We start from the raw sequence: 25,637 nt of genomic DNA, 5'->3' as shown, positions 1-25,637 counted from the left end.
TGTTAAAAAGTACATTTTATGAAAATAAATGTTTTGTTAGATAGGTGTGAGATATTGTATTCAAAAATATAGATTAGGGTTGTATGAATTAAGAATAGATGTTTGTACATTTTCATTCTAACACTAAAACAAAATGTATATTGAGCATGTGTGTGAGGTACATGTATATTAGAGGTATGGCTTCACCTTCTGCTCAAACTACAAAAAGAAAAACTAAACAATGGAAAACTGGCTTGGCAGTTGTCCTCACCTTTATGGCTTTAGTATAAAACATAGAAATGGCATTCATGGAAAATACCTTGACGAAAACCTTGTAATGGACGTATCATGACTCATGAGGCAGTATTCCACTAACCTATGTTCAAAATCCCAATGTGTTTGGCATTGAATAAGAAGTTAAAAGCTAACTGCTTAAAATGCTGTTTGAAACCTTTGGACAGTCACGTGTCACTGGTGCATAGGGAAGAGCATCAAGGACAAGCACCCCAGCAACCAGAGAAATGTTTAAATGTGTAACGTTGTAAAACTGTTTAGTAACTTCAATGTAACTAGCATGTCTCCTATGAGGTAAGCTCAGAGAGGCAGGTCGTCACACTCTAGCAGTATTAGTATATTTAACAGACAAACCCATGGACAAATCCCTGGGTTGACCCATGTTTCAGAAGGTACATTTTCTGTAAACGTTCTTCACTAGAAATCTACTATGACCAATTAAGCATTTTAAATAAAAATGGAGGCATACAAATAATAACATAACACTGAACTTGAAATTGGCCATAATAACATTTTCAAATATCCATATCCAAGAGGGATGTTAGTCTTTGGGTTAAAAATCAGTTGCTGTTTTCTTTGGTTGTCACAGTGACGAGTTGTTTGGCAGCCTTGGCAATGTCATAGGCGCACTGGATGACCTGCTGCGTGACCAGCTGCATGTCGGAGGGGCAAGGGTCGTGGGGCGTGGCCTTCTGGCACTCCCCCTGGAGCCGGCTGGCACTGCAGGTGAGCAGCCGCAGGGACCCTCTCACTGTGTCAGAGTACGGCTTCTGAGGAGGAGGCAGGGAGGGGTCACATACTGTTGGCAAAACAGGCAATAAACGGCCCTCAACACTAGAGTAATGGGCGGATTTACTGCCGTTGTGTGTGTGTGTTAAATTATCTCCACCCTGAAGAAAAGAGTGCAACATCTAAGAGAACAACAGCTGCAAGACATTTATTTCCCATACATGTTTACCAAACAAACAACCCTCACTGGCTCTTGCATACAAAGGAGGAGTCTCTGTTGAGGTCATCCCAGCTTACCTTAGGAAACAGAGTGGCCATCTCCCTCACAGCCACATGTATCCTTTCTGAGCATGGTACAAAGCTGAGGGGGGAGGAGAAAGAAAACGTCAAGTAAGGGAGTGATCCTTTTTACAACATAGATGTTAGTAGAAAACTCGGGCCCAGTTTTTTTTCAATAACATTGTTAAACAAATATGTAGAATACTTAGGAATGTTTACAGAAGCTTGCTAAGCCCTTGACCCCCTTACTATATGAAACAGCTCTCAAAATAGCAAAGTCAGCCAGTGATATCCTGGTGGAGGTTTATTTGTGGACAAGTGAGAGAATGAGATGGCAGACAAAATAGAGAATATACTGAATACTAAGTGTTTTCATTAATAGCAACCATGTGCTCCATTTGAGTAAATTGAACACGTCCTGTATTATTCCATTGACAACATAATGTAGTGGATGCTGTTAAACCATGACAATATCAACAATGAATGACAAAACACATGGCTTAAAAATCAGATCATGAAATACATCATAACTTTCCACCGTTTCAAATCAATAACAATGCCTCCGTTATAACCCAGTAGCTAAGTGACAGAGGACGTATACAAATTGGCAGGTGTTCTTTGGTCACCAGCTGGAGTGAGGTTTGGTACACAAGCACAAAAGCTAAGTAAATACCACACAGCTTTAGTCAAAAGGGGGGCCAATAGTGAGGGTTTGTGTTAAAGACAACAAAATCAAGTGGACTGTATAAACACTGAATGAATACCAGTGTGAAAATGTCTCTGTATTTATTTATTTTTTAAACATAGAAAATAAATCCAAGATTGAGAGCACAAATATTAACCAAACACAGACAAATATAGATAAGGATAGCCTGTGTGTTGACATGAAAAGCCCTGTAGGGCTATATTTGGCATTCCATAGAGGAATCTTTGTTTTCTGCCAGCTGCGTTTGACACAAGCCCTGCCCCTCAGCACACAGACAGAGGAAACAGTGACAGTGCCTGGGAGACAGGGACAGAGGCCAGAGTACCAGGAGCCAGTGGGGGTCTCTTCAGCAATCTCAGAGCAGGGCAGCAGGGTAGAGAGACAGCCCTGTCAGAGCAGGGCATCAGGCTGTAGAGACAGGCACGTCCGCGGCCACCCCCCTCACAGCAGGGCAGCAGGCCAGAGAAGCAACCTAGACTGCCTGGCCTGGAGCTAGCCCACACCGTGAGGAAGGGAGTCAGACAGACAGGAAAACACAGGGAGGGGAGGACAGAGTGGGAATACAGGATAGTGAAAACAGAACTCAGGAGGAGAACAGAAAGATAGAAAAACAAGATACATCCTCTAAAAAACAATGACTGTAGTAGGTTGAAGGACAGGTGCTGGAAGGTTGGATGAAGGATCAATATATAGACAGCATCATTTCCTATATTTTGAACTGTAAGGGCAAGTTCCACATGAACACACAACCTTTTAGTCAACTAACCTTTTCTCTAACTGCTGATTGGTGTTTTCTGTGTTCTTATGACCCCTGACCTTACCTCTCATGTTTGTTCTCCTGTGCGGCCCTCAGCAGCTCCTGGATGTTCTTGGTGATCTGCTCTGTCTTACAGATGACGTTCTCGGTGAAGGGTAGGGTGGAGTCAGCCTCAGTCTCATCCTCCCCTTGATCTGATGTACTGCCGTCCCCCAGCCAACTGCTGTTCCTGCCCAGACTGCATGGGGAGAGGAGAGGTTACAGGGTTAGGATCTCCCTCACTTGTGGATCGCTTTGTATAGGATTGACTGCCACATGATTAAGTTCCTACATTTCACATACAGTATATTTCTCAAATATACAATATTTTTCTACTATAGAGATTTTAATCAAAAGTCCTACCCAGACTCCTCCAGTCCAGAGTGGTTTGGTGTGTTGTCATAGTCACTCTCCATCATGCTCTGTCCCTCTAGGCTGCAACCCTACAATGGGAGGAATGATACAGTAAGCTTCCAGACAACCGTTGAATCTGGAGAGAGCATCTGAACAGCAGTACGGAGGTCTGAACGTGCTTGATGAAGCATACGTGTCAGAATCATGCTCTCTGAACCTAAAAAGCCATTTCATATTAAACAGACCTCAATTGGTTTCAAAGCAGAAAGTAAAAAGAGGTAGGAAGTTTGAAACCAGGGACCAGCTCCGTGTGGCATTAAGCAGTAGGTACAGCAGTGGGTGCTGTTAGTGCAAGCTTAAGATCAAGACATTCTGCTGTACGGGTAAAGGCTTCAGTACAGATGGTTCTCTACCAGTATGGCTGGTAAATAATACTCTTCACACTACCATGAACTATATATCAATTTGTATTCCTTGTCTGTTTCAACACCACTGTAGCCTTCTGACAGGATGCATGTTTCGGAAACATCATACCGTACATGTAGTGCTTTGGGGCCTTTGAAAACACACTGATGGCAAACACCCATGTTTAGTGCTGGCATATAAAAAAAATACGTTTTTCAGGTACTCTACACAGCAGTGCTGGCTGGGGGAACAAGGGTCAATGAAGAACAGTAGCAGCAACACGGTGGTGTATGCAGCCAGACAGCCAGGCGATGCTGAGAGGAGATGCAGTGAGGTACAGGAGCAGTTAAAGGACAGAGGTAAGGAGGAGGTAAAGGAGGACAGGAACAATAGTGGACAAGCAGAGGGGATAGTCCACCCCTTCCCCTGGGGCTGCTGCCCCCACCCTCTCTTGAGGGGAGATGCAGTACTTAACCCTTCGAGCTCTTTCATCCCGCGACCAGGACAGGGAGGAGGGGAAGGTAGGGAGGGAGGATGAGGCGGTCCCCAAAGGACCCCTCCCAATCTAGAAAGGGGTCAAATCAAGTTTACACATAAAGGGAGTTGACTATATTCTAGAGGAGGACGGGGGAGGAGATAAATTCACAAACAAAAACTGAATTACCGCAGACCAAAACTGCTGACAGCACCGGTCCACTGTGACTGTCATAGAACAGTCCAGGAGGGAGTGGTGACAGTGGTCTCTGTACTTACGTTTGTAGGGAGGGGCTGTATGGTGAGGCCGTCATCACGGCGAGGAGGGTCATCCCTGTGGGGGTAATGCCTCATGCCCGAGCCTGTCTCGTACATGGACATGGGGCGGCCTCCGTGGACAGGGGGGTGGCCAGAGGGGTCCGGAGGGTGCTGCGAGCCCCTGGGGGCCTGCCATTGCAGGGATGAGTTCTCAGTCTGCAGGGAGTTCAGCTGGAGGGGACAACAGTTCAGAACATCAGCTTAATTATTGTGTAATAACTTAAATAAGGGCCTATGGGTGAAACCTAGGGTGACCATAACATGGAGGATGTGATAGTATCAGTGCAGGTTTAGATAGAGACAAATCTCTCCATCCAGACTGTAAAAAACGGAACCCATCTCTGTAGAAAAAGGGAACCCATCTCTGTAGAAAAACGGATCCCATGGCCAGAAAGCACAGCTGCACTTCCACTAGTGCTGCCCCCGACTAGAAAAAAATCTTGGTCGACCTAGATTTGTCTGTTCTTTCAACCAATCGATTGGATGAACCTTTTCCTTATAAAGACACACCCACCACGTGTTTTAATAAAATCAACTATATGTAGGCTACTGAGCTTTTCTAATGCTTTAACCACACTGTGATTAAATAATTAAGACACAAATGACTAAAGAGAGCCAGACCATCCTCCAGCTGCTGCTGGCCTTCACAGATTCTGCCATTAAGCGCCTGCAGTTGCCAGTAGATAATAGGCTACACCAGAGGTTGTCCATTTGGAGTGCCAATTTATCTTCCTTCCTTTATCTTTCTACCAATCTGCATGCCAGTAATGATTTTCATATGCACATTTTCGTGGAACAGTTTATTTTAATTTATAATAAAGTCTTCGTATCTCAAAATCATTATGTGGTTAATCAAAATTCTAAAAGTCACGGTACCCCCCTGTATATAGTCTCGCTATTGTTATTTTACTGGCCCGGGTATGCTGGAAGGATATTGACCTCATCCAGTCAGTCGAGGATGCCTGGTCAATCTTTAAAAGTAAGTTCCTCACCATCTTGGATAAGAATGCCCCATTCAAAAAAATGCAGAACTAAGAACAGATACAGCCCTTGGTTCACTCCAGACCTGACTGCCCTTGACCAGCAAAAAAACATCCTGTGGCGGACTGCAATAGCATCGAATAGTCCCCGCGATATGCAACTGTTCAGGGAAGTCAGGAACCAATACACGCAGTCAGTCAGGAAAGCAAAGGCTAGCTTTTTCAAGCAGAAATTTGCATCCTGTAGCTCTAACTCCAAAGGTTTTGGGACACTAAAGTCCATGGAGAACAAGAGCACCTCCTCCCAGCTGCCCACTGCACTGAGGCTAGATAACACAGTCACCACCGATAAATCCATGACAATCAAAAATTTCAATAAGCATTTCTCAACGGCTGGCCATGCCTTCCTCCTGGCTACTCCAACCCCATCCATCCTGGGTATAGGTCTGGGTATATAAAAAAGTATTGAGATAAACTTTTGTTATTGACCAAATACTTATTTTCCACCATAATTTGCAAATAAATTCATAAAAAATCCTACAATGTGATTTTCTGGATTTTTTTTTCTAATTTTGTCTGTCATAGTTGAAGTGTACCTATGATGAAAATTACAGGCCTCTCTCATCTTTTTAAGTGGGAGAACTTGCACAATTGGTGGCTGACTAAATACTTTTTTGCCCCACTGTATCAATGATGTCGCTCTTGCTGAAGGCGATTCCCAGATCCACCTCTACGCAGACGACACCATTCTGTATACTTCTGGACCTTCCTTGGACACTGTGCTATCTAACCTCCAAACGAGCTTCAATGCCATACAACACTCCTTCCATGGCCTCCAACTGCTCTTAAACGCTAGTAAAACCAAATGCATGCTTTTCAACCGTTCGCTGCCCGCACCCGCCCGCCCGACTAGCATCACCACCCTGGACGGTTCCGACCTAGAATATGTGGACAACTATAAATACCTAGGTGTCTGGTTAGACTGTAAACTCTCCTTCCAGACTCGTTTTAAACATCTCCAATCTAAAATCAAATCTAGAATCGGCTTTCTATTTTGCAACAAAGCCTCCTTCACTCACGCCGCCAAACTTACCCTAGTAAAACTGACTATCCTACGGATCCTCGACTTCGGCGATGTCATCTACAAAATAGCTTCCAATACTCTACTCAGCAAACTGGATACAGTCTATCACAGTGCCATCCGTTTTGTTACCAAATCGCCTTATACCACCCACCACTGCGATCTGTATGCCCTAGTCGGCTGGCCCTCGCTACATATTCGTCGCCAGGCCCACTGGCTCCAGGTCATCTATAAATCTATGCTAGGTAAAGCTCCGCCTTATCTCAGTTCACTGGTCACGATAACAACACCCACCCGTAGCACACGTTCCAGCAGGTATATCTCACTGATCATCCCCAAAGCCAACACCTCATTTGGCCGCCTTTCCTTCCAGTTCTCTGCTGCCAGTGACTGGAACGAATTGCAAAAATCGCTGAAGTTGGAGACTTATTTCCCTCACAAACTTTAAGCATCAGCTATCTGAGCAGCTTACCGATCGCTGCAGCTGTACATAGTCCATCTGTAAATAGCCCACCCAATCTACCTACCTCATCCCCATACTGTTTTTCTTTTATTTACTTTCTGCTCTTTTGCACACCAGTATCTCTACTTGCACATCATCATCTGCTCATTTATCACTCCAGTGTTAATCCGCTAAATTGTAATTATTCGCTCCTATGGCCTATTTATTGCCTACCTCCTCATGCCTTTTGCACACACTGTATGTAGACTTTCTTTTTTTCCCTCTACTGTGTCATTGACTTGTTTATTGTGTTATTGGCTTGTTTATTGTTTACTCCATGTGTAACTCTGTGTTGTTGTCTGTTCACACTGCTATGCTTTATCTTGGCCAGGTCGCAGTTGTAAATGAGAACTTGTTCTCAACTAGCCTACCTGGTTAAATAAAGGTGAAATACAAATTTAAAAAATTAAAAACTGCTGCTCTTTAATTACTTGTTACTTTTATTTCTTATTCTTATCCTTATTTTTTTAAACTGCATTGTTGGTTAGGAGCTCGTAAGTAAGCATTTCACTGTAAGGTCTACCTACACCTGTTGTATTCAGCGCATGTGACTAATACAATTTGATTTTGAACTTGTATTGCCATTGCCAACTATGTAAAAATACCTTCCATGAAGCAAACAAATAAAAACAGTGTATCAACTATTAACTTAGGTCTGGCCTGAAGCTAGCACGAGCAACATTGTCCTTAGAGTTTCCCACACCAGTGAGTGCCGGTCAGACATAGCTGAAGGCTATTTGCGCAAGGGATAACAAGTAATCAGTTAGGCCTATTTTATGACGTTTCCACGGGATCAGAGCATGACATGTTTTTCCCCTTTCACGCCGAGTGGTTATCGAAAGAGAGTTGGAAACGTTGTTCAAATAGGCTACGTTGAGTAACTATTGTCATTCTCAATGGATGTACAAAATAGACTTAATTTACTTGCTGTTTGAGGGGGGGGAAAAAATCCTTAGAGAAGCTCCACAGTGGTGGTGAGTTAAGACAATCAGATCCGCAAATGGGCACATTTATAGGCCTACATTTGCGCGCAGGTTAGGTAGCCTATGCTACTCCTATGCATAATCAGGTGCGCGTCCTTACATGCTGACCAGAGCGGAATCGTCGCAAAATACATTTAGAAATCCATGTTTTTCAATTATTGCGCGCGCCAACGAGCGTCTGCAACGCCAAGGGCTAAAATAGAAGTCATTCCTATTTCTGACACAGCTCGCGCTGAAAGTCCTGCCTCTCCCATCTCCTTATTGGTTTATAGAAGCAGGTAACCTTGCCGGTTGTCGTGGTAATACAATGAAAGTTTAGATGCGATCACTATATAAGTTAAACTATGAAAAAGCCTGGAAGGAGGAGAGATGACTAGAAACGATTCGGTTGGCCGTTTTATGTGTGGATTAATTGTCGGAGTAGAGGTTCTTGTGCATTTCAGGTAAAATAACAACTCAATGTTTATATCCCAGGACAAATTAGCTAGCAACAGCAAGCTAGCTAAATAGGACAAATTAACGTTAGCTAGCAAGTGCAAGCTAACTAGCTAAATTGCCATACATGTTTAATGCTTTTCGACCTGTCCCCAAATTAATGTCATTGGTTCAGAGTTTGTTTTGATATTTTAACCTGCGTGTCGTGATCGCGTTTGGTGTGGGGGGGCAAAATACATTTATGCACGATGGCGCACGCCCGCAGCCGGTTTGGGTTCCGTGTTACTCAACATTGACAAGAGCGCTACAAACAAAAGACAATTAATAACTTGACAACACGTAAATGGAATGAAATTAACCAAAACTTGTTCCACACAAGTGTAGCCTAGCTTGAGCGGTCCGCAAACAACGTGTCCACTCCGACAATGAGAACGGTAAAAGACTGTTATAATAATAATATTGAATGCATTAAAAAAAAATACTGTAACCAAACAAACATTGTAGATGAGAAATTATGGGAATTAAATGGTAAATGTACTACTGGTGAGCCATCCCCGCGGCCTCCACAATGGATTAGTCCACTGAGACAGGCGTGAATCTGACAGGTGTCTCTTGTGCCATAATATATATACAGTGCCAGTCAAAAGTCAGGGGGCTCCCGAGTGGCGCACCGTCTAAGGCACTGCATCTCAGTGCTAGAGGCGTCACTACAGATTCCAGGCTGTATCACAACCGGCCGTGATTGGGAGGCACATAGGGCGGCACACAATTGGCCCAGCGTCGTCCGGGTTAAGGTTTGGCCGTCATTGTAAATAAGAATGTTCCTAACTGACTTGCCTAGTTAAATAAAGCTTCAATAAAAATATTAAAAGTTGACACACCCTACTCATTCAAGGGTTTTCCTTTATTTTTACTATTTTCTACATTGTAGAATAATAGTGAAGACATCACAACTATTAAATAACTCATATGGAATCATGTAGTAACCAAAAAGGTTTTAAACAAATCAAAATATATTTTACATTCTTCAAAGTTGCCACCCTTTGCCTTGATGACAGCTTTACACAAGCTTGGCATTCTTGTTGGCTGCTTTTCCTTCACTCTGCGGTCCAACTCATCCCAAATCATCTCAATTGGGTTGAGGTCGGGTGATTGTGGAGGCCAGGTCATCTGATGCAGCAATCCACCACTCTCCTTTTCAACAGGACAATGACCCAACACACACCACCAGGCTGTGTAAGGGCTATTCTGGTTAGAGCCAGTTTGCGCTGTTCTGTGAAGGAAGCAGTACACAGCGTTGTACGAGATCTTCAGTTTCTTGGCAATTTCTCGCATGGAATAGCCTTCATTTCTCAGAACAAGAATAGACTGACAAGTTTCAGAAGAAAGTTCTTTGCTTCTGGCCATTTTGAGCCTGTAATCAAACCCACAAATGCTGATGCTCCAGATACTCAACTAGTCTAAAGGCGGACAGTTTTATTGCTCCTTTAAATCAGCACAACAGTTTTCAGCTGTGCTAACATAATTGCAAAAGGGTTTTCTAATGATCAATTAGCCTTTTAAAATGATAAACTTGGATTAGCTAACACAACGTGCCATTGTGGTTGCTGATAATGGGCCTATGTAGATATTCCATTAAAAAACAGACATTCCCAGCTACAATAGTAATTTACGACATTAACAATGTCTACACTGTATTTCTGATCAATTCGATGTTATTTTTACTTCTTATGGCTGGGGGCAGTATTGAGTAGCTTGGATGAATAAGGTGCCCAGAGGTGCCCAGATTAAACTGCCTGCTCCTCAGTCCCAGTTGCTAATATATGCATATTATTAGTATATTTGGATAGAAAACACTCTGAAAGCTTTTTTGAAATCTGACATAGCAGTTGCATTAAGGAGAAGTGGATCTAAAATTCCATGTATAACACTTATGTCTTTGATCAACGTTTATTATGAGTATTTCTGGAAATTGATGTGGCTCTCTGCAAAATCACTGGATGTTTTTGGAACTACTGAACATAACGCGCCAATGTATACTGAGATTTTTTGATATAAATATGAACTTTACCGAACAAAACATACATGTATTGTGTAACATGAAGTCCTATGAGTGTCATCTGATGAAGATCATCAAAGGTTAGTGATTAATTTTATCTCTATTTCTGCTTTTTGTGACTCCTGTCTTTGGCTGGAAAAATGGCTGTGTTTTCTGTGATTTGTCAGTGACCTAACATAATCGTTTGTGGTGCTTTCGCTGTAAAGCCTTTTTGAAATCGGACACTGTGGTGGGATTAACAACAAGATTACCTTTAAAATGGTATTAGATACTTGTATGTTTGAGGAATATTAATTCTGAGATTTCTGTTGTTTGAATTTGGCGCCCTGCACTTTCACTGGCTGTTGTCATATCGATCCGCAGCCATAAGAAGTTTTAATGGACCAAAAAATTTGCTTTTCTTTCAAAAACAAGGACATTTCTAAGTGACCCCAAACTTTTGAACGGTAGTGTGTGTATATATACATGTGAAGTCGGAAGTTTACATACACTTAGGTTGTAGTCATTAAAACTTGTTTTTCAACCTCTCCACAACTTTCTTGTTAATAAACTATAGTTTTGGCAAGTCGGTTAGGACATTACTTTGTGCATGACACAAGTAATTTCTCCAACAATTGTTTACAGACAGATTATTTCACTTATAATTCACTGTATCACAATTCCAGTGGGTCAGAAATTTACATACACTAAGTTGACTGTGCCTTTAAACAGCTTGGAAAATTCCAGAAAATTATGTAATGGCTTTAGAAGCTTCTGATAGGCTAATTGACATCATTTGAGTCAATTGGAGGTGTACATGTGGATGTATTTCTCAAGGCCTGCCTTCAAACTCAGTGCCTCTTTGCTTGACATCATGGGAAAATCAAAAGAAATCAGCCAAGACCTCAGAAAAAAAAATGGTAGACCTCCACAAGTTTGGTTCATCCTTGGGAGCAATTTCCAAATGCCTGAAGGTACCACGTTCATCTGTACAAACAATAGTACGCAAGTATAAACACCATGGGACCACGCAGCCGTCATACCGCTCAGGAAGGAGACGCGTTCTGTCTCCTAGAGATGAACGTACTTCGGTTCAAAAAGTACAAATCAATCCCTGAACAGCAGCATAGGACCTTGTGAAGATGCTGGAGGAAACAGGTGCAAAAGTATCTTTATCCACAGTAAAACGAGTCCTATATCGACATAACCTGAAAGGCTGCTCAGCAAGGAAGAAGCCACTGCTCCAAAACTGTCATAAAAAAGCCAGACTACGGTTTTCAACTGCACATGGGGACAAAGATTGTACTTTTTGGAGAAATGTCCTCTGGTCTGATGAAACAAAAATAGAACTGTTTGGCCATAATGACCATCGTTATGTTTGGAGGAAAAAGGGGGAGGCTTGCAAGCCGAAGAACACCATCCCAACTGTGACGCATGGGGGTGCTTTGCTGCAGGAGGGACTGGTGCACTTCACAAAATAGATGGCATCATGAGGAAGGGAAATTATGTGGATAAATGGAAATTATGTGGATAAATGGAAGCAACATCTCAAGACATCAGTCAAGAAGTTAAAGCTTGGTCGCAATTGGGTCTTCCAAATGGACAATGACCCCAAGCATACTTCCAAAGTTGTGGCAAAATAGCTTAAGGACAAAAGTCAAGGTATTGGAGTGGCCATTGCAAAGCCCTGACCTCAATCCTATAGAAAATGTGTGGGCAGAACTGAAAAATCGTGTGTGAGCAAGGAGGCCTACAAACCTGACTCAGTTACACCAGCTCTGTCAGGAGGAATGGGCCAAAATTCACCCAACTTATTGTGGGAAGCTACCCGAAACATTTGACCCAAGTTAAACAACTGAAAGGCAATGCTACCAAATACTAATTGAGTGTATGTAAACTTCTGACCCACTGGGAATGTGATGAAAGAAATAAAAGCTGAAATAAATAATTCTCTCTACTATTATTCTGACATTTCACATTCTTAAAATAAAGTGGTGATCCTAACTGACCTAAGACAGGGAATTTGTACTTGGATTAAATGTCAGGAATTGTGAAAAACAGAGTTTCAATGTATTTGGCTAAGGTGTATGTAAACTTCCGACTTCAACTGTATACATGCGCGATTGCTCAACGAACAGCCTATCAACCAACCAATCGACCAGTCTACTAAATGGAGTCGGTACTAACTTCCACTGTGTTTTCACTTTTCTGTTAGTAGCCCTGATCTGGTCATGAAGGACACCCCCAGACTATTGTTCTCAACTTCTCATGAGAAATCAACAAACCAGCTGCTTCCTTGAATGAGCTAAATGTTCACGTCATGTATGGATTACAATCTGAATTTGTCCCCACCCAAGCAAATCCAGTTAGAGCGAGGAAGAGCATAGAGAGAGAGCGAGGAAGAACTGCTCCCTTGTTGTGTTGGTCCTGCTCATGTTTCTCATGTTGTCAGTGAAAAAAAGGGCGACCTGTTTTACAGCATTTTGGAACTGGATTTGCTTGGGTGGGGACAAATTCAGATTGTAATCCATACATGACGTGAACATTTAGCTCATTCAAGGAAGCAGCTGGTTTGTTGTTTTCTCATGAGAAGTTGAGAACAATAGTCTGGGGGTGTCCTTCATGACCAGATCAGGGCTACTAACAGAAAGGTGAAAACACAGTGGAAGTTAGTACCGACTCCATTTAGTAGACTGGTCGATTGGTTGGTTGATAGGCTGTTCGTCGACCAAGATTTTTTTTAGTCGAGCAATAGCATATTATATATATATATATATATATAAGTACCAGCCAAAAGTTTGGACACCTACTCATTCCAGGGTTTTTCTTTATTTTGACTATTTTCTATATTGTAGAATAATAGTGAAGCCACTAGACTTACTGTGGGAACAGTTAGTTGTTATAATGCTCAAGTCATAAACATACCTTGCTCTGCATCATCCGGATCTCCTCACTCAGGTGACAGTTGACCTTGAGCAGCTGCTGTATCTTGGCCTCGGAGGCTGTGAGGGCGCTCTTCACCTCCATGAACTCCTGTACTGTGATGGGTCCATCAGACAGGTCAGACGACTCTGAGCTCTGAAGCATGGGAAAGCAGGATGGAACGGAGAGTTGAATGGCTATGCCGATCCAATGTTAAAGGTAATGAAAAACTATATTAAGAAACTACAAATACAGTGTTACCTTGGTCCTGTCATCTTTCCCATTCTTCCCAGAGGCGGGTTCCCGCTCTGGATCTTCATCTGACGCCACACTGTCATAATCTGGTTGGTCTTCATTATCCTGGTTATCACTCCCATGACGGCTGCCGATTCCCTTCAGGATGAGCTCTATGTCCTCTGAGGAGAGAGAGCAATAGAGTCAGGTGAGTGGACGACGCAACAACCATGCCCTAGTGGGTACAGTAATGAGCTTTGTTCTAATCAGGTGCTGGATCAAATCATAAATACCCCCATTTGAATAAATGTAGCTTCAGATTACTGTACTATACCTCTGGGACTTTCACAGGAGTTCCCCCGTTGCCGACGTTTGGCATCAGTTAAAATATCAATGACGAGTGTTGCAAATTCATGTGCATTGAACCTTGCTAGCTTCTGTCTGCCCTGCAAAACAAACGACCACAAGACACAACATTATGAAGCAGCAGTGCTGAAAGTGTAGGGTCTTCAATCAAATGCATAACATTTAACTAAAGGCTTGGGAAAGAGACCAACCAAATTTGATATAACGTTGAAAGACATTTTTAGGTGACTTGCCTGGTTCCTGGTGGATGAGTATTCAGGGTTGACAGGGAGGAAAGGCACCAAAGTTGTATCTGTTACCAGAGTGCTGTGGTTCTGAGTCACGAGCCACACTGATACAGCAAAGACAGAACAGGAAAAAGAAAAAAAAAAAGTTTTGTTAAAATCACACTAATAATCTATTAAAACACCTAATGATACCTTTATCAAACACGTCAAATGTCAGATCAACCTGCATCAGTTTCTCTTCTGTCCACTTCATCATAAACGTCCATGGCAAGCTCTTCAAACTGATGGTTAGTGAGCTGAAATCACAAGCCACAGTAAAATCACATCACTGGTATGTCTGAAAGGACCATAATAAAACCATGTTTGGAAAAAATATATACGGTCACTCACAGACTGGAGTTTTTTCTTTGCAGCTTTTGCAAATTCTGACAAATCCAGACTGCTGTAGACATTAAAATAAAATACAAATATATACAGTGCCTGCAGAAAGTATTCAGACCCCTTGACTTTAACTACATTCTGTTAGGTTACAGCCGTATCCTAAAATTTGTGTTTTTCCCCAAATCAATCTACACACAATATCCCATAATGACAAAGCGAAAACAGGTTTTTAGAAATTGCTAATTTATATATATAAAAAAAATAAGAAATCACAATTACATACACCCCTAGTCAAAGGTTTGGACACACCTACTCATTCAACGTTTTTTCTTTCTTTTTACTAAAATAAAATAGCTTTCATATTTTACATTCTTCAAAGTAGCCACACTTTGCCTTGATGACAGCTTTGCATACTCTTGGCATTCTCTCAACCAACTTCATGAGGTAGTCACCTGGAATGCTTGAAGGAGTTACCACATATGCTGAGCACTTTTCCATCACTCTAATTCTTGGTCAAATAGCCCTTACACAGCCTGGAGGTGTGTTTTGGGTCATTGCCCTGTTGAAAAACAAATGATAGTCCCACTAAGCGCAAACCTGATGGGATGGCGTATCACTGCAGAATGCTGTGGTAGCCATGCTGGTTAAGTGTGCCATGAATTCTAAATAAATCACAGACAGGGTCACCAGCAAAGCACCCCCACACCACCTCCTCCATGCTTCACGGTGGGAACCACACATGCGGAGATCATTTGTTCACCTACTCTGCGTCTCACAAAGACACGGCGGTTGGAACCAAAAATCTCAAATTTGGACTCATCAGACCAAAGGACAGATTTCCACCGGTCTAATGTCCATTGCTCGTGTTTCTTGGCCCAAGCAAGTCTCTTCTTATTGGTGTCATTTAGTAGTGGTTTCTTGCAGCAATTTGACCATGAAGGCCTGATTCATGCAGTCTCCTCTGAACAGTTGATGTTGAGATGAGTCTGTTACTTAAACTCTTGAAATAAAGATTTTATTTGGGCTGCAATCTGAGGTGCAGTTAATTGCCAATTTCTGAGGCTGGTAACTCTAATAAACTTATCCTCTGCAGCAGAGGTAACTCTGGGTCTTCCTTTCCTGTGGCGGTCCTCGTGAGAACCAGTTTCATCATAGCGCTTGATGGTTTTTATGACTGCACTTGAAGGAACTTTCAAAGTTATTCAAATTTTCCAGATTGACTTGACCTTCATGTCTTAAAGTAATGATGGACTCTAGTTTCTCTGCTTATATGAACTGTTTTTGCCATAATATGGATTTTTTTTTTTTTACCAAATAGGTCTATCTGCTGTATACCACCCCTACCTTGTCACAACACAACTGATTAGCTCAAATACATTGAGGAAAGACATTCCACAAATTAACAAGGTACATATGTTCATTGAAATGAATTCCAGGTAGTACCTCATGAAGCTGGTTGAGAGAACGACAAGTGTGCAAAGCTGTTAAGGAAAAGGGTGATTACTTTGAAGAATCTCAAATATATTTTGATTTGTTTAACACCTTTTGGTTACTACATGTGTTATTTCATAGTTATGTTTTCACTATTATTCTACAAATGTAGAAAATAGTCAAAAGAAAAGAAAAACCCTGGAATGAGTAGGTGTGTCCAAACTTTTGACTGGTACTTTTGACACACACACACACGCACACTAGGGAGTCAGGCCCAGCCAATCAGGATGTGTTTTTCCCCACCAAAGGGCTTTTATTACAGAAAGAGATACTCCTCAGCACCCCTCCCCTCTCAGACAATCCCGCAGGTGAAGAAGGTCCTGGGCTGGCGTGGTTACATGCATTCTGCGGTTGTGAGGCCAGTTGGATGTCAGTTTATATAGTACATTCAAGACAAATAACTATAGACAACAGTTGACATACTTACAAATTTCTTTTCCATCAAGATATGGTAGGAAAGAGATAAACAAGGATGGTTTGATAAATGCATTACGTTTTAACGTCAGTTACTAAACCATAGGATAGATACACACAGCTGGCTTATCAGGACTTTGAGAAGAGGTTTTTGTAAAATGCCACTGAAACACCAACATGTCTGAACAGCATTCCATTCCCATTCCCCATAAGCATGCCATCATGTTGGGCTCAGTTCTTACCTGTCAGCCATTTGTGGGATTATGAAGTGTTGTCCATTCCTATGATCTAGTAGACAAACACAGTCAGATTAAAACAAAGGACATTTTAATTGTAATAATTTAGCAGAGCCCCCCCCCCCCCCCAGGTGCACATTTAGTTTTTTTGGGCCTAGCACTACACAGATTATTCAAATAACCAACTCATCAACAGGCTTTGATTATTTGAATCAGCTGTGTAGTGTTAGGGCAAAAACCAAAACGTGCACCCAGGGGGGGCCCCAGGACCGAGTTTGGGAAACCCTGATTTAGCAGACACTCTTATCCAGAGTGACTTACTGGAGGAATTACAGTTAAGTGCCTTGCTCATGGGGAAAACATCAGATTTTTTTCACCTAGTTGGCTCAGGGATTCAAACCAGCGCCCTTTCAGTTACTGGCCCAATGCTCTTAACCGCTAGGCTACCTGCAGCCCATATCAGGGTTCAATTATTCACTATGTCCCTGTCAATGCGTCTTCTCCACTCTTACCTGGCCTTCTCCCACAGAGGTAAAATGCCAGGCGGTCTGTGAGTTCATACTGGATCTCTACCAGTCTGTCTGCCAGCTCCTGGTGGCCCGCTTGTCTGATTGGAACATGAATAAAAGGTCATGAGTCTTTTCCACATCAATATAAGTGACGGTGAGGTCTCTTTATGTTTACTGTAAATGCCAACCATAGCACTGTATTTTTAGACCTCTTTACAATAAAACCCAAAGGTGGTAAAGTTGCAGTTTATTCAGTATCTGTAATCATTTACATCATTCTTCTAATAAATGTAAGTACTAGGCAGTCTCATAAACCGTTTTCTGGGAAAGAGTTGTCACACCATCAGCGGTAATGGATTGCTCTATTGCAGTACAAAAAAGTATGAAGACTGCTTTACCTTGCGTAGTCAACAGGGGTCTTACCCCCTGTGTCTAGGGCACCAGGATCCGCCCCATACACAGCCAGCAGCTCTGCCTGTGACACCTGGCATGCCTTAGCTGCTACATGCAGTGGACTGTTTCCTTTTTCCTGAAGGACAAACAGGACACACCAGCCCAATACAATGAGACACTGGACAGGCCACACCACCCCCAATACAATGAGACACTGGAGGTTCAAGTGTCCTCACTACATTTTTTGTTCTCACCGGACTGCGGGCCCAAATAGCGATAACATGAGACACTGGGACAGGCCAGCACCTACCATCAGGAGGAAATTCTAGGGACGATTGTGACAGTGACCTAACGCCACCGTTCTTAAATATCCTTATTATGAGACAGGCTGGACAGGCACACCACCGCCTTCAATCAGCTAGATGTTGAGGTACACTGTGACGAGTGCCATCGACACCGACCCCCAATACAATGTAGAGCGACGAGCAGGCACACCATCCTCAATTACAGGAGGAACACTGGACAGGCCACACCATACCGCCCATATTATCAATTGAGACACTGGACAGTTTGTGCACACCTGTCCACATGAGAAGGACACCACCCCCATATACTAATGGAGACCATCTGCACAGGTCTCACACCAGCCTGTTTGGCACCAATACAAGAGGACACTGGACAGGCCACACACCCCCCCATACCAATGAGACACTGAGCAGGCCACACCACCTCAACTTTTGTTCTTTTCCGGTGATGGTTTTAAAATGTATTGGTTTCTTAGTGGGGGTTTAGGGGGTTTTTTGGGTTCAAGTACTTAATAGATGACAACTGGTTGACAGTGGGGCGCACACCACCTTGTTATACAATGAGACAGCTGTGATTCAGGCCACACCACCCAGATACAATGAGACGAACCGGATCAGTGTCACAGTGTGCTGTGTTTGTTGTCTTTTTGGTTCCCCTTGTTTGCTATGTCTGACCACTTTTAGGCCAACACAATGAGATACGGGACATAAGGCCTACAGCACCTGGCCGCTAATTGACAGGATGAGAACACTGGAGAGGGCCAGCAGCCTAAACCCGTTGCAAGTACATACATGAGACACTGGACAGGCCACACCACCCCCAATACAATGAGACACTGGACAGGCCACACCACCTCAATGCAAATGAGAACTGGAAGGCCACACCACCCCCAATACAATGAGACACTGGACAGGCCCACACCACCCCCAATACAATGAGACACTGGACAGGCACACCACCCCCAATACAATGAGACACTGGACAGGCCAACCACCCCCAATACAATGAGAACACTGGACAGGCCAACACCACCCCAATACAATGAGACACTGGACAGGCCACACCACCTCAATACAATGAGACACTGGACAGGCCACACCACCCCAATACAATGAGACACTGGACAGGCCACACCACTCAACACAATGAGAACTGGACAGGCCAACCACCCATTACAATGAGACACTGCCAGGCCACACCACCTCAATACAATGAGACACTGGACAGGCCAACCACCCCCCAATACAATAGAAACTGGACAGGCCACGCCACCTCAATCCAATGAGACATGGACAGGCCACACCACCCCCAATACAATGAGAGACACTGGAACAGGCCACACCACCCCAATACAATGAGACACTGGACAGGCCACACCACTCAATACAATGAGACACTGGACAGGCCACACCACCCCCAATAACAATGAGACACTGGACAGTCACCACTCCAACACAATGAGATACTGGGACAGGCCACACCACCCCCAATACAATGAGACACTGGACAGGCCACACCACCCCCAATACAATGAGACACTGGACAGGCCACACCACCTCAATACAATGAGACACTGGACACTGTGTGGGCACTGGTGCAATAGCGTGCAGGCTTTCATGTATTGATACATTTCAGACAACTGAGTGGATTCCATGATGGCGCCGACAGAGATGGTCGCCTCGCTTCGTGTTCTTAGGAAACTGCAGTATTTTTATTTTTTTAATGTATTATTTCTTACATTGTTACCCCAGGAAATCTTAAGTCTTATTACATACAGTCGGGAAGAACTATTGGATATAAGAGCAACGTCAACTTACCAACATTACGACCAGGAATACGACTTTCCCAAAGCGGATCCTCTGTTTGGTCCACCACCCAGGACAATGGATCGGGTCCCAGTAGGCGACCCAAAACAACAGCGGCGCAGAAGGGGCAGACGGAGTGGTCGTCTGGTCAGACTCCGTAGACGGGCACATCACTCACTGCTCCCGAGTATACTACTCGCCAATGTCCAGTCTCTTGACAACAAGGTAGATGAAATTCGAGCAAGGGTTGCCTTCCAGAGAGACATCAGAGATCGTAACATTCTCTGTTTCACGGAAACATGGCTCACTCGGGATACGTTATCAGTCGGTAAAGCCACCTGATTTCTTCAGGCATCGCGCCGTCAGAAACAAACATCTCTCTGGTAAGAAGAAGGGCGGGGGTGTATGCCTTATGATTAACGAGTCGTGGTGTGATCATAACAACATACAGGAACTCAAGTCGTTTTGTTCACCTGAACTAGAATTCCTTAACCAAATGCCGACCGCATTATCTACCAAGAGAATTTTCGTTGATTATAATCACAGCCGTGTATATCCCCCCTCGACGGCCCTGAAGAACTTCATTGGACTCTATGTAAACTGGAAACCACATATCCTGAGGCTGCATTTATTGTAGCTGGGGATTTTATCAAAGCTAATCTGAAAACAAGGCTCCCTAAATTTTATCAGCATATCGAATGCGCAACCGGGGCTGGCAGCATTCTCGATCATTGCTACTCTAACTTCCGCGACGCATACAAAGCCCTCCATCGCCGTCCTTTCGGCAAATATGACTCCATTTTGTTGCTCCCAGCCTATAGACAAACTAAAACAGGAAACGCCCAGGCTCAGGTCTGTTCAACGCTGGTCCGACCAATCTGATTCCACGCTTCAAGATTGCTTTGATCACGTGGACTGGGATATGTTCCGGATAGCCTCAGACAACAACATTGACGTATACGCTGATTCGGTGAGCGAGTTAGTATTAACAAGTGCATTGGTGATGTTGTACCCATGGTGACTATTAAAACCTTCCACAACCAGAAACCGTGGATTGATGGCAGCATTCGCGCAAAACTGAAAGCGTGAACCACTGCTTTTAATCATGGCAAGGCGACTGGAAACATGACCGAATACAAACAGTGTAGCTATTCCCTCRGCAAGGCAATCAAACAAGCTAAGTGTCAGTATAGAGACAAAGTAGAGTCGCAATTCAACGGCTCAGACACGAGACGTATGTGGCAGGGTAAACAGTCAATCACGGATTACAAAAAGAAAACCAGCCCCGTCGCGGACACTGACGTCTTGCTCCAGACAAACTGAACAACTTCTTTATTCGCTTTGAGGACAATACAGTGCCACCTCCTTCACCACAGCCAAAGTGAGTAAAACATTTGAACGTGTTAACTCTCACAAGGCTGCCGGCATCCCTAGCTGCGTCCTCAGAGCATGCGCAGACCAGCTGGCTGGTGTGTTTACGGACATATTCAATCCCTATCCCAGTCTGCTGTTCCCACATGCTTCAAGAGGGCCACCATTGTACCTGCTCCCAAGAAAGCTAAGGTAACGGAGCTAAACGACTATCGCCCCATAGCACTCACTTCCGTCATCATGAAGTGCTTTGAGAGACTAGTCAAGGATCATATCACCTCCACCCTACCTGACACTAGACCCACTCCAATTTGCTTACCGCCCCAATAGGTCCACAGACGATGCAATCGCAATCACACTGCCCTAACCCAACTGGACAAGAGGAATACCTCTGTAAGAATGCTGTTCATCGATTACAGCTCAGCATTTAACACCATAGTACCCTCCAAACTCGTCATTAAGCTCGAGAACCTGGGTCCCGACCCCACCCTGTGCAACTGGGTCCTAGACTTTGACGGGCCGCCCGCAGGTGGTGAGGGTAGGAAACAACATCTCCACCCCGCTGAACCTCAACATTGGGGCCCCACAAGGGTGCGTTCTCAGCCCTCTCCTGTACTCCTTGTTCACCCATGACTGCATGGCCATGCACGCCTCCAACTCAATCATCAAGTTTGCAGACGACACAACAGTGATTACCAACAACGACGAGACGGCCTACAGGGCCCTCAGAGTGTGGTGTCAGGAAAATAACCTGACACTCAACGTCAACAAAACAAAGGAGATGATTGTAGACTTCAGGAAACAGCAGAGAGAGCACCACCCTATCCACATCGAAGGGACAGTAGTGGAGAAGGTGGAAAGTTTTAAGTTCCTCGGCGTACACATCACGGACTAACTGAAATGGTTCACCCACACAGACAGTGTGGTGAAGAAGACGCAACAACGCCTCATCAACCTCAGGAGGCTGAAGAATTTTGGCTTGTCACCGAAAACACTCAAACTTTTACAGATGCACAATCGAGAGCATCCTGTCGGGCTGTATCGCCGCCTGGTACGGCAACTGCTCCGCCCACAACCGTAAGGCTCTCCAAAGGGTAGTGAGGTCTGCACAATGCATCACCGGGGGCAAACTACCTGCCCTCCAGGACACCTACACCACCCGATGTCACAGGAAGGCCAAAAAGATCATCAAGAACAACAACCACCCGAGCCACTGCCTGTTCACCCCGCTATCATCCAGAAGGCGAGGTCAGTACAGGTGCATCAAAGCTGGGACAGCTTCGATCTCAAGGCCATCAGACTGTTAAACAGCCATCACTAACATTGAGTGGCTGCTGCCAACATACTAACTCAAATCTCTAGCCACTTTAATAATTAAAAATTGGATGTAATAAATGTATCACTAGTCACTTTAAACAATGCCACTTTATATAATGTTTACATACCCTACATTACTCATGTCATATGTATATACTGTACTCTATACCATCTACTGCATCTTGCCTATGCTGCACGGCCTTCGCTCATCCATATTTGTATGCATATGTGTTTGTATGCACATATTCTTATTCATTCCTTTACACTTGTGTGTATAAGGTAGTGTTGTGAAATTGTTAGATTACTTGTTAGACATTACTGCACGGTCGGAACTAGAAGCACAAGCATTTCGCTACTCTCGCATTAACATCTGCTAACCATGTGTATGTGACCAATAAAATTTGATTTGATTTACAGACAATTTTATATTTTTTACATACCGGGTGGAAAAAGTTGGCCTGGGCTCCCAAAGACAACAGCCTCAGGCACGTCTCCAGGTTCCCAGTCCGAACACTGGAGTGGAGTTGCTAGAGTGTAGGCCAAAGGAGGTTTGGTTAGCTAACAGATAATAAAAAACAGTTGATAAATTGGTAAATTAATGAGCTCAATGGCAATGAAGCCTGCAATTCAGGGCGTGGTCTGACTGCAATCTCTCACCTTACTGAGGTCCTTTGTGGTGACACTGTCATCCTCTCGACAGGGCATTCGATGGACATACGCCAGCATCTGATATTTGGCCTTGATGAATTCAGTTTTATGGGGACTGAAGGGAACAGAAAATCACACTTACAAACCTCAGACTGTCCAGGCAAACCTGACCCCAATGGCACTTTAATACAACAGAGTCCAACAATGTGAGAGTGATAGATCATGGTGAGATGAGATGCCCAGATTTGTCATCACATTGGTTTAAAATTATATTGTTTAACCTTCAACTAAAAGTTTGAAATGTGCCCCACTCACTGGACTCTGTCCTGGGGGTTGGCCTTGCGTTTCCCACTCGTGATAGACGAGGGGTCCAGAAGGCTATGCTCCCAGATGGAGTTGGCCCCATTGCTGTACAATTTCTGAACCATCTACAAAGGAAGCAAACAACACAACCAATTGGTAAGGGAAAACAACAACTGAAGAAGTTGACTGTTCTTGAGCGTCAGTATAGCTGCTTGTGTGAGGTGCTCACCTGCAGCTGGGAGGGTGGCCATGGTGTATGGGTCAGGTGTCGGACTTGGGAACTGTGTCGGCCCAGACCCCGGTGGACGCTGCAGCACTCATCACAGATCAGCACACCCCTGTTCACTGAGGCCCAGCACGGGCCTGGGACACACACACGCAACCTTTAGACTCAATATTACCACAAAGGCTCCGAGTCCACACAAACCATTTAGACTAAAAGAGTCACATCATTCTGCATGCATTCTTTTTCATGATTTCAGGCAGCTCCCTAACCACAAATGTCATAATTTTACTTTCACACAGCTACAAACGAGATATACCCCAACTAGTTTGCAAGCTAAAGTTATAAAACAAAGACTATTGTAAAGTCTAGTTGGCCATAAACTAACTAACTAGCAACAATAACAAAGTTGAGGGCTACCAGCTGCTAACTAGCAACAGACAGCTAAGGTTAGCTGACTTCCCCATTCTTCTTGGACATTGTCATACTAGCAGCTAGTTTAGCTTGCAAGCAAAGCTATGCGTTGCTGGAACTACAAGCAATCAAACAGAATATGAATCCCTTTGAAAGTGAAAATCAAGCAAGCAAATATTAAAATAGCTTGGGTTACCATTACATACAACTGCTAACATAAACTAGCTATCATGCTACCTAAATTCCTAAGGCTAGCCAGCAATTAGCTTACCCTGGGAGCTACAATCAGCGCAGACCTCTCTGCTCCGCAGCCGCTTTGACATCCCTTTTTACTTTAGGTAGCAAACTAGTTGTTTGTATACAGAAAGTCCTTTAAACACTCCGTTTTAGACAGGCACTCATGAGACAGTTTATACTACTGTACAACGACGAGGTCAGAAAATTTGATGAGGAAAATGCTAACTGTCTAACGTTAGCTTATTTAGCTTCTTCTTCTTTGAGGTTTATTGGCAGACTACACTCATAAGGTGTATTGCCGCCACCTACTGTACGGGATAGTAAAAAATACCCCAAAAAACTAAATATATTTTGGATGAGTAAATTCATACTAACTACCAAAAATAAAAACACTAACCAAATTCATGCTACTGTACTACCCTGAATTTCAAACAAAAACAAAAAACTGTACTCCTTCAGTCAATTTAAAAAATCTAATCTATTTAAAAAATCTATGGGGAGAGCTTGAAAATTCTAGCCCCTTAGGTGTTGCCATAGAGTTACATTAGAAGTGCCCATCCAATAAGGCTCAAGGTCATTGGCCACAGATAAAATTAAGTCAAATCACATTATATCTACCATAGCTTTGATTGGACTGATCATGTCGACATCTTAGCTAGCAAGCTAGACAAGCAGTCATCATCATGAATCACGTCGACAATCTACTGGCAAATCCTTTTCAAACCATGTCATATGTCATATGGTGCTCTTCGGCCATTGGACATATACATTACACAACAAGTTAGAAAATGCAAATTCAACAATGGGTGGTTTGGTAGGAATCAGTGGCTAACTGCAAGCGTTGCAAAGCAATAACTAACCTGCTATAAAGTGGAGTGGGTGTGTGGTCCAGGTCTGGGTTTAAGGGTCTCTTTTCCAACCTTTAAAGGATAAACATTCAACACCATGGGCCAGAAAAGTTTGAATACATTGGCCATGCTATCAATCTGCCATGTTCAAAACAACTAGAAACTTGGAACTGGGAAATCTCTAACTTCAGTGAGTTCAAGACAACTGGGCACTCTGAAAAAAACAAGCTCCAACTGGGAAAATACGTTTTGAACAGTCATCCTTCTCGGGCCTCTTTCTAGATCTCCGACCTGAAGATCACTGACGTCATGATTCAACCTTATTTTTTCCAAGTTCCCAGTTGTCTTGAAAGCACCATATATTCAGAGAATACAAGACTTTGATAACAACATTTGCATTAATGTATTGTATGCTGCTGCATAAATTATGTAATATGTCAGGGAGATATGTATACTTTAGCTAAGAAAGTGATACCAAGTGTATGTTGTATAGTAAGCTGTTAGTTGCCCATGTGCCTCACTCTAATAATTTGGTCCCTTTCCTTCTCTTAACTTAGCCTACTGTTCTGACTTGGTGGTGCACATGTAGCCTATAGCCTGTTTTGGAGAAATGTAATCATTGAATATTGTAAGAACTTT

General features: G+C 43.4%; 1 protein-coding gene across 3 annotated transcripts; it reads right to left on the bottom strand.

Annotated features, from left to right (window-relative positions):
* Positions 1-321: 321 nt before the first annotated feature.
* On the bottom strand, positions 322-24,437 carry LOC111980605 (ARF GTPase-activating protein GIT2). Of its 3 annotated transcripts, XM_024011423.2 has the most exons (20): positions 24,185-24,437; positions 23,506-23,639; positions 23,289-23,401; positions 22,983-23,088; positions 22,766-22,852; positions 17,532-17,662; positions 17,137-17,231; positions 16,631-16,676; positions 14,493-14,544; positions 14,326-14,398; positions 14,109-14,206; positions 13,844-13,955; positions 13,537-13,691; positions 13,279-13,431; positions 4,296-4,505; positions 4,018-4,107; positions 3,147-3,226; positions 2,809-2,982; positions 1,300-1,363; positions 322-1,043 (listed from the first exon to the last, which is right to left on the bottom strand). In XM_024011423.2, exons 1-20 carry the CDS (start codon positions 24,234-24,236, stop codon positions 834-836), a joined length of 2,235 nt encoding a protein of 744 aa, XP_023867191.1. In that variant the 5' UTR covers positions 24,237-24,437; the 3' UTR covers positions 322-833. The 3 variants fall into 3 exon arrangements, with proteins under 3 accessions (XP_023867191.1, XP_070305595.1, XP_070305594.1); XM_070449494.1 differs by lacking the exon at positions 4,018-4,107; XM_070449493.1 differs by lacking the exons at positions 322-1,043; positions 1,300-1,363 and adding an exon at positions 2,051-2,479.
* Positions 24,438-25,637: the final 1,200 nt, after the last annotated feature.

The sequence above is a fragment of the Salvelinus sp. IW2-2015 genome, linkage group LG20 (assembly GCF_002910315.2).
Source record: "Salvelinus sp. IW2-2015 linkage group LG20, ASM291031v2, whole genome shotgun sequence".
Lineage (NCBI taxonomy): Eukaryota > Metazoa > Chordata > Actinopteri > Salmoniformes > Salmonidae > Salvelinus > Salvelinus sp. IW2-2015.
The sequence above is the reverse complement of the archived record's forward strand: the minus strand, read 5'-3'. Positions and strand labels throughout refer to the sequence as shown.

What these genes read in the sequence shown, in the direction of transcription:
- LOC111980605 (XM_024011423.2), bottom strand. Translation starts at nt 24,236, where the DNA reads ATGTCAAAGCGGCTGCGGAGCAGAGAGGTCTGCGCTGATTGTAGCTCC. An exon ending in CCTCTGTGGGAGAAGGCCAG is followed by an intron (nt 16,677 to 17,136) that starts GTAAGAGTGGAG and finishes TTTGTCTACTAG; the next exon opens with ATCATAGGAATGGACAACAC. An exon ending in GGAAAGATGACAGGACCAAG is followed by an intron (nt 13,432 to 13,536) that starts GTAACACTGTAT and finishes CCCATGCTTCAG; the next exon opens with AGCTCAGAGTCGTCTGACCT.